Raw genomic sequence first — 12,113 nt, 5'->3', positions numbered from 1 at the left:
AAAGTACAGGAAGATTTGATGGAGCAACCTGTTGTGGATTTGCCTGGGGCCATGTCGTCATTATCTGTAGAAGATCCTCAGAAGGAGCAAAGGATGACCCGTGCTGCTTATAGGCGTAAAGAGAGACAGCAACAAAAAGAAACAGTTTCTATAACTTTTCCACAACCTTCGGAGCCAGTGAGCGGGGCGAGGCCAAAGAGTGCATGCAAGGAATGTTTAACAAGCTTTGTAAGCCAAAAGATGGATAAATGCTGGAAATGAGACTTTATTATGGAAATGGAACAACTTAGTTTATATGTTTGTAAAGAACTGTTTGTTCTTGTTCTTTTCTTTTTTTCTGAAAGAGGTAAAAAATTAAGACTGGGATTTTATTTTTATTCCAGCTGTGTAGCAGGAGGTATTGACTTAAGATTTTATTGAAAGTATAGATTGGAGAGGGAAGAAAGTGAAGGGAAAATTTAAGTGTAAAATGTAAGGGGAAAAAATATGTAAGCTTAAATGTTGAAGGTGGATAGATTATATTAGATGTATGGAGTGATTAAATGATATATAGTTTTTGAGTAGATGTATTGGCTTTTAATTAATTTTAATTAATTTAATTGCCTTATTAGAGTTAAAGTAGGTATATATTGCTAGTATTATATTTGTTTAGCTAAATTGTAAGTTAGATTTGGAATGATTTGTTTTAGTCCTGTATTTGATTCCGGGAAGCTCAGGGGGGGGGAAGGGGGTTAGAAGTATTAAAATAAAAATTGATGTATTCATATGTTATAATTGTATTGATAAGAGGAAACGCTCGGTTGGTATCCCGGCTTGCACTCAATGAGGTGGTCAGGAAGAGGGGGGATGTAGAAAGGGGAAGGAGGAGAGGTTGTGGGTTAGAGGTAGGAAGGAAAGGTAAGTGGATGAGGGCGGAGGCAGGTCGGGAACTGTTGAGCGTTTCTGATAATGTATTGAATTGGATTGTTTTTCTTTGTGTATGTTTGTGTTATAAATGCATCATATTACTTATTGTTTAATTATAAAAATTAATAACATTTTCTTATAAAAAAAAATCTGATGTACTGTAAATGATACTATTTTAGATCTGACAAGAAAGCCATATTCTGTAGTTCAACTATGTAAAAGAAGATTTAATTGCTTAATATTGATAATGTGATTCTTTTACCCCTCAGATTGGCAGTAGTAGTTTATAACTGGCCTTGGATAATTATTGTGAAGGTAAGTAACTAAATATAAAAAAGCAGATGTTAAAAGTTACAAACTGAACATAACTGAAGACAACAGCCTCATTCATTGAACAAATGCCCATGTATTGTTATCTACGCCAAAGCACCTGAAGGAAGGACAAGAAACAATGGATGGAAACTGATCAGAGAGAGAAGCAACCTAGAACTAAGGAGAAATTTCCTGACAGTTAGAACAATTAATCAGTGGAACAACCTGCCTCCAGAAGTTGTGAATATTCCAACACTGGAAGTTTTAAAAAAGAGACTGGACAGCCATTTGTCTGAAATGGTATATGGTTTCCTGCCTGAGCAAGGGATTGGACTAGAAGACCTCCAAGGTCCCTTTCAATTTTAGAAGTAGTAGTAGTAGTAATAGTAGTAGTAGTAGTAGCAGTAGTAGTATTTGCCTCATCTGACAATCAGTTTGCTCAATATAAAACATTGAAGGTAAATGATGCTACTAAAGGAGGTTGTCGTGCAGGAATACAAACTAATTTGAGGGATAATCCACATGGAGCTCCATTTCCATCTGTCCTGTTTGCCATCATTCGCTCCCTAGAGACTAAAATGGAAGATCTGTAACTTGAGCTGGCCACGAACAAGGAGTGTATATCGGAGGTGGTGACTCTTTGAGACGAATGCAACGAAATTTCATTTTGATGTATGCCGATTGGTGTACTTTCAAAGTGACAATAAAGTTGTTGTTGTTATTATTATTATTATTAAATGCAATCAGTCCTTCAATAATTAAAGCAAGAATAGTTCTTCATTTCTGTATAGTGCTAAAAGCTAGGATATGCATATCTTGTTGACAAGGACTCCTTTTAAAATACATATTTAAGACCAATTTTAATACATTGCCTTCTCTCTATTCTGAAATAGGCATACTTCAAATCAAAATCAAGTTTCTTTATGAGAATGTTTAATTTTGCTCTCAAATTACAATCACCTTGAGATAATAGACTATCTGAATTGTCTTCAGATATGAAGGACATGTGCAAGAAAAGTACAACATGTTTTCGAGGTCTGGGCTCTCAAAGTTTGTTTTTTATATTAGTCTTTTTTCATTTTAAATCATTTTACAGAAAAAAAACAATTATATAAAATTCAGCTAGATGATACAGCTATCCAAAGTAGCCTACACTACCTAATGAAAAGACTGCTCTATGGCAATAGTGTAATGCAAAACAAATTTGAATGTAAAAATTATATTAAAAGTATTTCTCCCTTTACAGGAATTTTTTGATATAATTAAGAAGGCAGCAAGTGCCTTCAGCTGTACAAGATGTATAAGTTATTTGTAATCTTTGTCAATGCCCTTATAGTTAAGAGTGCTGAAGAGGATATTGCTCGTTATTTTCTAAAATTTGTCCAGCAGTTCATATAAAATATTTAATCTCAATCCTCCTGAAAATAAGTACTGGATTGATTTCAGAAGTTCCACTTCCTTGCACTAATAGTAAAACAATAGAAACATTTATTTGCTCTAATAGTAAGACAATCCTTATGGCTGTGAAAAGACTTCCTTGAGCATATGTTTAAAACAGTGGCATTTTCTGGTTAATTTTTATAACTAAATATATTTTATGTTTAGAACAGTCTCTGATTCTTTTGTCAGATTTCTTATTTGACCGATAATCTGGGGGTTTTGTGTGTGTTAGGGTTAGGGTTAGGTTTATAAACTTCTTAACTGTAATTTCAGTTGTATGCATTTTCATCTTATTAATAGCTTATGGTAAAGCACAACATCTATGACTATATTTTAATAACTCCCTAAAATATCTTGGCATACTGATCCACTATATTTCCATCTGTTTTTAATAAATTGTTGACATTAGGGGTCTGATGCTTTCAGCAACCTATAGTGCATAATAGTCCCATATGAAGTAAATTGTAGAATAAAGATTGTGAATATAAATAACGTGATCTCATTTAGACCATATATGAAAACATCTGGCCATGTAGTCTCCATATGAAGGCCTGCAAGAACTCACTGGAAGTTATATCCTGCACTTTCAGAGAACAGCACTCAAATCTAGCAAGGAAGAGACTGCTCCCTTTCTCCATGGCCATAATGTATTTTTCTCTTATGTTTAACAGTACAACCCCTTTCTGAATTAACTGAGAAAAACATAATCTGTTCATAGAAAAGATGTCACATTTCTTCTTGAATTGCCAGTTCATTTGCATTATTTTACATGCATAGAGAAGTAGGCAGCTCCTTTCTCTATGGACATAGAGCTATGTATAAGTAGTGTACATGTCTGTGAATATACAGAATATATGACACAGAGAAATGTTTATGGCCTGCATGCAACTTAATATGATTCTGAAATGCCAGTGAAACCAGTCAAAAAATATTCTCTTATTTTAGACCAAGAGATTACTACTGGCTACAATTTTTGTTTTAATTGGCTCAGTAACATTTGAAGATATAACAATTTTTTAAAAGTACCTGGATTTTAATTTCAACATATCACTTAGAAGCTGTATTCTCTGTCATAAAATAATTTTTTTCAGTCAAATAAATGTTTAGCCTTTAGTATAAAAACACTAAATAAAAATCAAATGAAAAGTTAGTGGATATAATAGCCAATTTTAGTAGTTTTACACGTTTCATAGCATGTGTCCTATGAAAGCAGGTTAGCTCTATACTTACTGTAGCATACCTTCTATCTAATTTTTAAAAAATAATTTATTAAAAAAATCAGACATTATAAAGTTATAGAAAACCATAATCCCTGGTCTGGTCACCATTAATACAATGCTTTCAAACTTAATATACTATAAGTAAAGGATCAACTTACTGCCCAGACAGAAGAAGTAAAACCTAATATTGCTGCTTGCATTCCATCTGCCACATAAGGAATGATATTTTCACCTAAGCGGGTATCCTTGAATAAAGCTCTCAAGATATTTAATGCATGAACCTGGGGAAGGAGGGAAAGTTAACATAAGAACTTTAGTTGAAATGTATCATAAAATTATGTATGCCAACTTTATTACAAAAAAACCCCAAATACAAATGGGGTACAAGTCCTAATCAGTACCCTCCTATATCTCACAATCATTCCACAGTACCTGTAATTTAAGGCCCTTGATATTTAGATTTGGCTCCCAAAAGTCTGCCCTCAATTTAATTAAAATTGGATAGAAGATGAGCAATTCTAAGCATAGAAGAAGGAATCATATCAAATTTAAATTCTGCTCACAGCCTCGTCCTCTGAATTAACAGAGAAAGAGATATGAAGATAGAGAGATGCATTACCTGAGAAATTATACTTGCGAGCATATCTGAAGGTAAAGCCAAGTTTATCAAACTTTTCATCGTCATTTTTAGTAGACTTGCTTTACCTTTCTTTGGTTCTGAAGCTAATAAGGCCTGGAATAAAAAAAGAAATAAAATAAAATGATATAATATATATTTCTCACTTTTATTACATTTAAACATGACAACTTGGAAATACCAAATATAAGCTTCAGGAGTAGCAAAAGAACATTTAAACATTTCAATCAAGCAAAATGTAGAATTGTGATTTGCATTTCAGTGTCATGCTTATGCAGAATTCTCATGCAGTTTCTTTTTAGGAAATTGAAGCAATTCATTAAAAAATTAAAAAGTTCTTTAAATCTATTATATTTAGGACAAAGGAAATAGAAAATTGTAGGGGAAAAAATGTATCACCAACTCCATAAATGCTCATGTTGTTTACAGAGATTAATGAAAAAATATAGCAATTAGAGACTGTTCAACATTTCAGCCGTAAAAGTGGCATCAAAATAGTAATTGACTCAAATACTAAATGGAAAAACAAAGCTTGGAAGAAGCAGGCAAGTACACTATGAGAGAATCTACAAATTAGTCTTTGTGTATGTGTTCACATGTGCTTTACATTTTAGCATCTTTGATACTATTTCTCATTTCAGAGAACAAGTTTCCAAAATCCATGAGCAAATAAAATGATAATAACCTAAGAGCAATTCTCTAATATAATTCTGAATTTCTTCTATCTTTAGTGTTATGATTATCTTTAAAACAGACTTGGAACATAGAAAATGTAAGACTGATACAATGCTAAAGGGATCTTTTCTTTATTCTCTTTCTGCATACACTATACCAAATATGCTTCAGAAGGGCCGTCATCCTATAACAGCAGCTTTGCGGAAACACCCTCCTTTTGGACTCTGCAGTACATTTATATGAACATATGTGTTGGATTTAACTAAAGTGTGAGGGTTGAATATTAAAAGTATCTTCTCATCATGACCAGGCCTTCCTTCTAGATTCTTTGTTCTTTTATTTTACATTGTAGCATATATAGTATTTTGTATTTCATTTAATTTGCATTTCATTCTTTAGTCTCCATATAGCTTCCTCCTTCCGTTATGTATTCAAGATGGACAGTGATTAATATTTATATGTTACTTGTATGTAAGGGTGTAGGTTTATACATATGTTGTATATGAGAGGAAGCAACTAAATTTCATTTTTAATGTGTGCCATTGTGCCCACAGGAAAAAATGACAATAAAGGTTATCTAATATAATCTAATCCATATAGATCACTTAAGTCCATAACTATAATGATCAGAATCAATTATAGTTTTGTGTTCTCTGAAGATTTTTTAAACTTTATTTGTGTTTCAAAGATCTTTAATTAGAAGTGAATGGTATGTATGTAGTTATCAAGTTGTACATTGCTTAAATTAGAATTGTATTAGGCATTAGTCTTGAATTCAAGTCGTTCTCCTAAATCATATTTGTAAACAATATGTAGGACTATAAAGCAAATACAATATTTGACAAAAAATGCCCATTTTGTGGGCAGAAAGATATAGCTGTATTTCATCTAAAATATTACTAATAACAACTCAAAGTTCTAACAGAATAAGAGAATTGGAAGACATTCTAATACCATTAGATTAGAATAATCCAACCAAAAATTTCTTAGTATTTAACTAACAATACACTGTGCGCTTCTCAAATGATTCAGTCCAGAAACTGTGGTCATATCAAGATCAAATACATATGGTACCTGTATATAGAAAGGAATTCCAGCACTGCGTCTGGTGACACACAGTTTAGATGAAGGATCACTAGATTTAATTTCTTCCAGGACATTGTATAACCATTGCTGTGGCAATTTGTGTAAATCTTCATTATTACACCTATTAAGAGTAGGAAAACAAACCTATTAAGAGTAGGGCATGCTAGAAAGCAAAACTGAAGAAATGTGCTACAAAATGTTTAATATTTTGATGCAGAAGATCTAATATTTTGGAAGAATTGGATAAGTGAAGGAAAGTCATTAGTTTTCAAAAAGGATTATTTCAAATACACCAGACAAGAATTCCTTTGGCATTGCCCAACACGATGTTTCTTATTTTTATAAATCTGCATTATTAAAGAGCATCAGGTGACAGCAATTTTGTCCCCATTGTTGCTATTCTCTTACAATATATATTTTTCTTTAATAGCTAATTGGTAAAATCTAAAAATTCAGGACAGTGTATTTTGGAATGGCCAAATGTCCTTTCCTAATACAAGAGAAGGGAGTCCTTCATAACAAACTATGCTGTAATATGCAGCAATACATAATCACACTGAAAATACGCCTTCATTCTGTAAAGTTTCACTGCTCCTATGTTTTCTTCCAATGGAAATCTTTCAATTGAGCATCTCTGGATTTCTCTTTTGTAATTTGTCATTTGTTTATTTACTTACAGAATATATATATGGCTACCTATCTCATATAATGATCCTAGGCAGCTCATAACCATGAGTAAAAACAGAGTTAAAACAAAATCACCATTTTCTCCCCACACCCGATACCAGACCAAACAGGCTCCCAGTTACATCCTCATGCTAGCCTAATCCTTGTGTGGGAAGATCCAGGTCTTCATGTTCATTATACATTTTCCTGTGTGCTTCCTAACGATTCCCCCAGTGTTTCTCAACTTTAATAAAATGTATAGACTTCAACTCCCAGAATTCCCATGTAAGCATACTAGATGGGAAATTCTGACGGTTAAAGTCCATGCATCTTAAAGTTGCCAAGGATAAGAAATATTGCTTGCTGGATAACAACGGAACCTTAAAGACTTACAATGTTTTTCTTTCCCATCTTATATCATAATCAAGGCAGTTTATAAATTTCTATTTATTTATTAAATGTATATGCCACCCATCTCACTATCCAAAGCTAATCTTCTTTTGTCTTAAGGGCTTCTGCATACTTTTTCAAGGTTATTTATGCATTTCTCTACAATGTTGGACTTAGCCTGTCTTCCTGAAAAATAGATTATGGCAATAAATTAATTTTCTACAGAAAGTGGCAGCACTGCCTTATTACTGCCCTTTTCTAAGTTCCCCCAAACAGTTTGTATTACACACTTTTTGCTTTTTATCAATCTTTAACTTACTGGAGAGTACATGAATCAATAGACCTCTTGAAATACTAGAAAAACAGAAATATAATTTATATCTGTGCATGGGACTTATTACTCCTCTCTTACCATGGAAAGTAATCAAGACAGTACTTTGGCAGAAAAAATAGTAATAATTAAAATACAATTATTTAAAAGAGCTTAAAATAGTGCTCCAACCTCAGCCAGAAGTTCTTTACATGTCAATATTCTACCCAAATAAAATTTAAATTCCTGGAAGAAGCCATGGGAAAAAAAATCCTGGTGATGAGTGTGGGACCAATAAAAGAGTGTTTGATTTAAGTCAGCAAAATGAAGAGGGAAGAGGTGAAAAATGAGCTATATTTTCTATGTTTCAATGTAGACTTTGACCCAAATCTATTATTTTTTCAGATATTTCTTCAAATATGGATGGGGAACCAGTTATTGATAAACTGTAAAACTCATAAATAAGCAGTACATATAATAACTAGACTAATGGGAGAAAATAGCCGACGCCATCTGGGGAACCAACCACCATACACTAATAAGAAATGTCTATTAAGAAGTATTTTTTTCTTGCCTTTTTGCCTTATCTTTACACTACTAACATGAATAAAATTCATGAAAACTGATTTTTTTCAGATGGCCTTTGAAAAGTAATTACTGATGCCGTAATTAACAGTTTTGGTTTATTGCTTAATTTACTTTGAATATTGCTGTTCACAATGATTTATTCATCAGCTAACTATGTTTTAAAATAAGATTTTGCAGATTATATAAATGAGTTCCTCATTAAATCTGATACGGGCTTGGACTCTTTTAATCTAGAAAGATACATGAGGAACTTCTCCTGGATTTTAAATAAACCAGAGCTATGTGATATCAACTAACAACATTCTACTAACATTCCTGCTGAGTTCTCCTCTATCTTGAGACTTTACATTTCAAATGTTTCTTTGAAAAAACTGCAGAAATGGCAACCAGAATTCCCAAAGAATGTAACATGAAAGAAAATACAACCAAGCTACCACACAGTTGAAACTAAGTTGCTGCACTTATCTTTGAACAAACATTTTAATTCCTGCTGGGATTAACAGAAAGACAAAAATATACTGGAATGAAATCTGACAGACCCCTAACATTGTAACATGGTAGTGCTTTGATAATGCCAGAAGTAATTTAATCTTGTTCAATTATCCATTAACTTGAACATTTTGGTGCAAGCAAAATTTTGGTTGTCCTGAAGTAATAAAAATATTAAGAACTATTGACTTTAAAAACAAAAAAAGACTACTCCCTTTAATTTGGCAACTGTGCAACACTCTAGACTGGCTCAAAAATTATTTCCATGGGAAATAACAAGTTTCCCTAAAAATCTTTAAAAATAACATGCTAGTCACAGATCCAAGCATGACTTTACCCAACTTAAGAGTCCAAGCCCATATCAGATTTAATAAGCAACTTGTTTATATAATCTGCAAAACCTCTCTTGAAAACATAGTTTGCTGATGTATAAATCGTTGTGGTTCCAATTCAACAAATACTCATTGTGGTTTCTCAGACTATTTTAACTGGCAAGCGGAAAATTCAGTCGCCTACATATTCGAAATACTTTCTCTGATCATTTTCAATGAATACAATAAATGTTCCACACAATCTGCATCCTTCCACCCCACCCAAGTATAGCAGGCTAAAAATAATGTAGTAGACTCCTTGCTTCAACTTAAACTTTGCTGTGTAATTATTTGAAATATAATGGTACATATTGAAATTACATTTGAATTACAAATTCAAATTACATTTGAAATATACTGGTTAACCAAAGAAATATCAAAGTTTAATTCTATTGTACACCAACAATAATCTCCTTCTGCAATTCCTCACTGATATATTTAACTTTATATCCTCTAACACTATCTCCCCCTTAGAAAACTATCAGAGTGAATCTTGCACAAAGTATAGTACAAAAACACAAATGCCCCCTAATTGCATCTTGAGCCAAGAAATAAACATATGCAGACAAACTCTGCACCAAGTGGAAGATCAAACAGGTTGCTGACAAACCTAGCAGACAACTCTGTCTCCCCAAAAGTAGAAAACATAACTAGGGGATCAACCATATTGGACTTAATTCTCACTAACAGAGATGAAATGATAGGTGTTGAAGTCACAGGTACCTTGGGAGGGGGGAGTGATCATGCAATATTGGAATTCAACATTATGGAAGCACAAGCAATAGAACAAAGTAAAACTAGAATCTTAGACTTTAAAAGAGCTAATTTCAATAAACTTAGAGCTTGGGAAAGATTATATGGATGAGAATCCTCAAGAGGAAAACAACCTAAGAAGCTTGGGAAACGTTGAAAATTAAGATTATGAAAGCCCAGTCAGTCTAGCACAATATCGATGAAGAAGAAAAATAACAACTCTCAAAAGAAACCAGCATGGCTGCATAAAGAACTCTCTCATAAATTGAAAGACAAAAAGTATAAAAAGTATAAAAAGTGGAAAGAGGGGCACATAACTAAGGCAGAATATCAACAAATAGCCCGAGCCCACAAAGATGAAGTGAGGAAAGCTAAGGCTCAAAATGAACTAAGGCTTCTGGCAAAAGTCAAAAATAACAAAAAAAGCTTCTTTCAACATGTAAAAAACAAGAAAAAAAGTCAAGGAAACAATTGGTCCATTAATGGGAGAAAGTAGCAAGAAGGTGACAAGCAACAGGGAGAAAGTAGAACTGCTTAACTTATTTTTGCATCTGTCTTTACACAAAAGGAAAAAACAGTCCAACCTATCAAAAACCGTACCATAAAAACAGATTAGGAATACAAGTCAAAATAGGCAAGAAAATGGGAAGTGAGCACCTGTCCACCCTGGAGGAGTTCAAATTACCAGGACCAGATGGATTACACCCCAAGGTTCTGAAGGAACTGGCAGATGTGATCTCAGAACCACTGAACTATAACTTTCAAAGATCCTGGAGCACCAAGGAACTACCAGAGGACTGGAAAAGAGCTGATGTACTTCCCATCTTTAAAAAAGGAAAAAAATAGATCCAGGAAACTACAGATCTATCAGCCTGACCTTAATAGCTGGGAAGATTCTGAAAAAGATAAACAAGCAATGAATCAGCGAACACCCTAGAGGCAAACAAAGTCATAACTAAAAGCCAACATGGGTTTGTCAAAAACAGATCATGCCAGGCAAATTTTATTGTATTCTTTGACAAAGTGACAAATTTAATAGACCAGAGGAATGCTATGGATATAATTTACTTGGACTTGAGTAAGGCATTGATTAAGTAGACCACAACCTACTACTTGATAAGATAGAAAAATGTGGGTTAGACAGCATCACCACCAGATGGATTCATAGGTTGACCAACCACACTCAACATGTAGTCTACATGGAGGGAAGTATGCAGTGGGGTACCTCAAGGCTGTTTTAGGACCAGTACTCTTCAACATCTTCATCAATGATTTGCATGAGGGGATAAAACTCATCAAATTTGCAGACAACACCACACTGGCAGCAATAGCCAACACTCCAGAAGACAGGCTTAAGATACAGAAGGATTTTGACAGACTTGAACATTGGGTGCTATCTAGCAAAATGAAATTCAATAGTGAAAAAATAAGGTTCTACATTTAGGCAAGAAAAACCAAATGCACAGGTATAGTATAAGTGGTACCTGGCTCAATAATAGTAACTGTGAGAGGGATCATGAAGTCCTAGTGGACAATCACTTAAATATGAGCCAGCAGTGTGCTATAGCTGCCAAAAAAAGCAACACAGTTCTAGGCTGCATTAACAGAGAGATAAAATCAAGATCACATGAAGTTTAATACCACTTTATAATGGTGAAATTGACCGGTTCTATGAAGCCCTACAGCACCTTGCAGAATCAACACCAAAAAATGATGTCCTTATCATCATGGGGGTTTGGAATGCTAAAGTAGGAAGCCAAAATATAACCGGAATAACAGGCAAGTTTGGCCTTGGAATACAAAATGAAGCAGGGCACAAGCTGATAGAATTTTGTCAAGAGAATACGATGGTCATAGCACAATGGCACTCTTTTCCAACAACCCAAAGACGGCTCTACACATGGACATCACCAGACGGTCAACACAGAAATCAGATTGACTATGTGCTCTGCAGCCAAAGATGGAGAAGCTCTACACAGTCAGTAAAAACAAGACCAGGAGCTGACTGTGGCTCAGATCATGAGCTTCTCGTTGCAAAATTTAGGCTTAAATTGAACAAAGTAGGGAAAAACACTAGGCCACTCAGGTATGAACTAAATCATATCCCTGATGAATATACAGTAGAGGTGACAAATAGATTTAAGGAATTAGATCTGATAGACAGAGTGCCTGAAGAACTATGGACGGAGGTTTGCAACATTGTACAAGAGGTAGCAACTAAAACCATCCCAAAGAAAAAGAAATGCAAGAAAGCAAAATGGCTGTCTGAA

At 33.9% G+C, this 12,113-nt stretch overlaps 1 protein-coding gene across 1 annotated transcript in view; it reads right to left on the bottom strand.

Annotated features, from left to right (window-relative positions):
• LOC107284969 (thyroid adenoma-associated protein homolog) overlaps nt 1-4,611 on the bottom strand; it is a 75,529-nt gene extending 70,918 nt beyond the window's left edge. Inside the window, exons 1-2 of the mRNA XM_015813104.1 lie at nt 4,498-4,611; nt 4,037-4,159 (exon numbers count right to left, since the gene is read on the bottom strand). Of these exons, the coding sequence (XP_015668590.1) occupies nt 4,037-4,159; nt 4,498-4,563 (189 nt within the window). The 5' untranslated portion in view covers nt 4,564-4,611. The remainder of the gene's footprint in view (nt 1-4,036; nt 4,160-4,497) is intronic.
• Between the last annotated feature and the right edge of the window lie 7,502 nt (nt 4,612-12,113).

Source organism: Protobothrops mucrosquamatus, unplaced genomic scaffold, assembly GCF_001527695.2.
Source record: "Protobothrops mucrosquamatus isolate PMUCROS unplaced genomic scaffold, P.Mucros_1.0 scaffold139, whole genome shotgun sequence".
Taxonomy (NCBI): Eukaryota; Metazoa; Chordata; class Lepidosauria; order Squamata; family Viperidae; genus Protobothrops; species Protobothrops mucrosquamatus.
The sequence above is the reverse complement of the archived record's forward strand: the minus strand, read 5'-3'. Positions and strand labels throughout refer to the sequence as shown.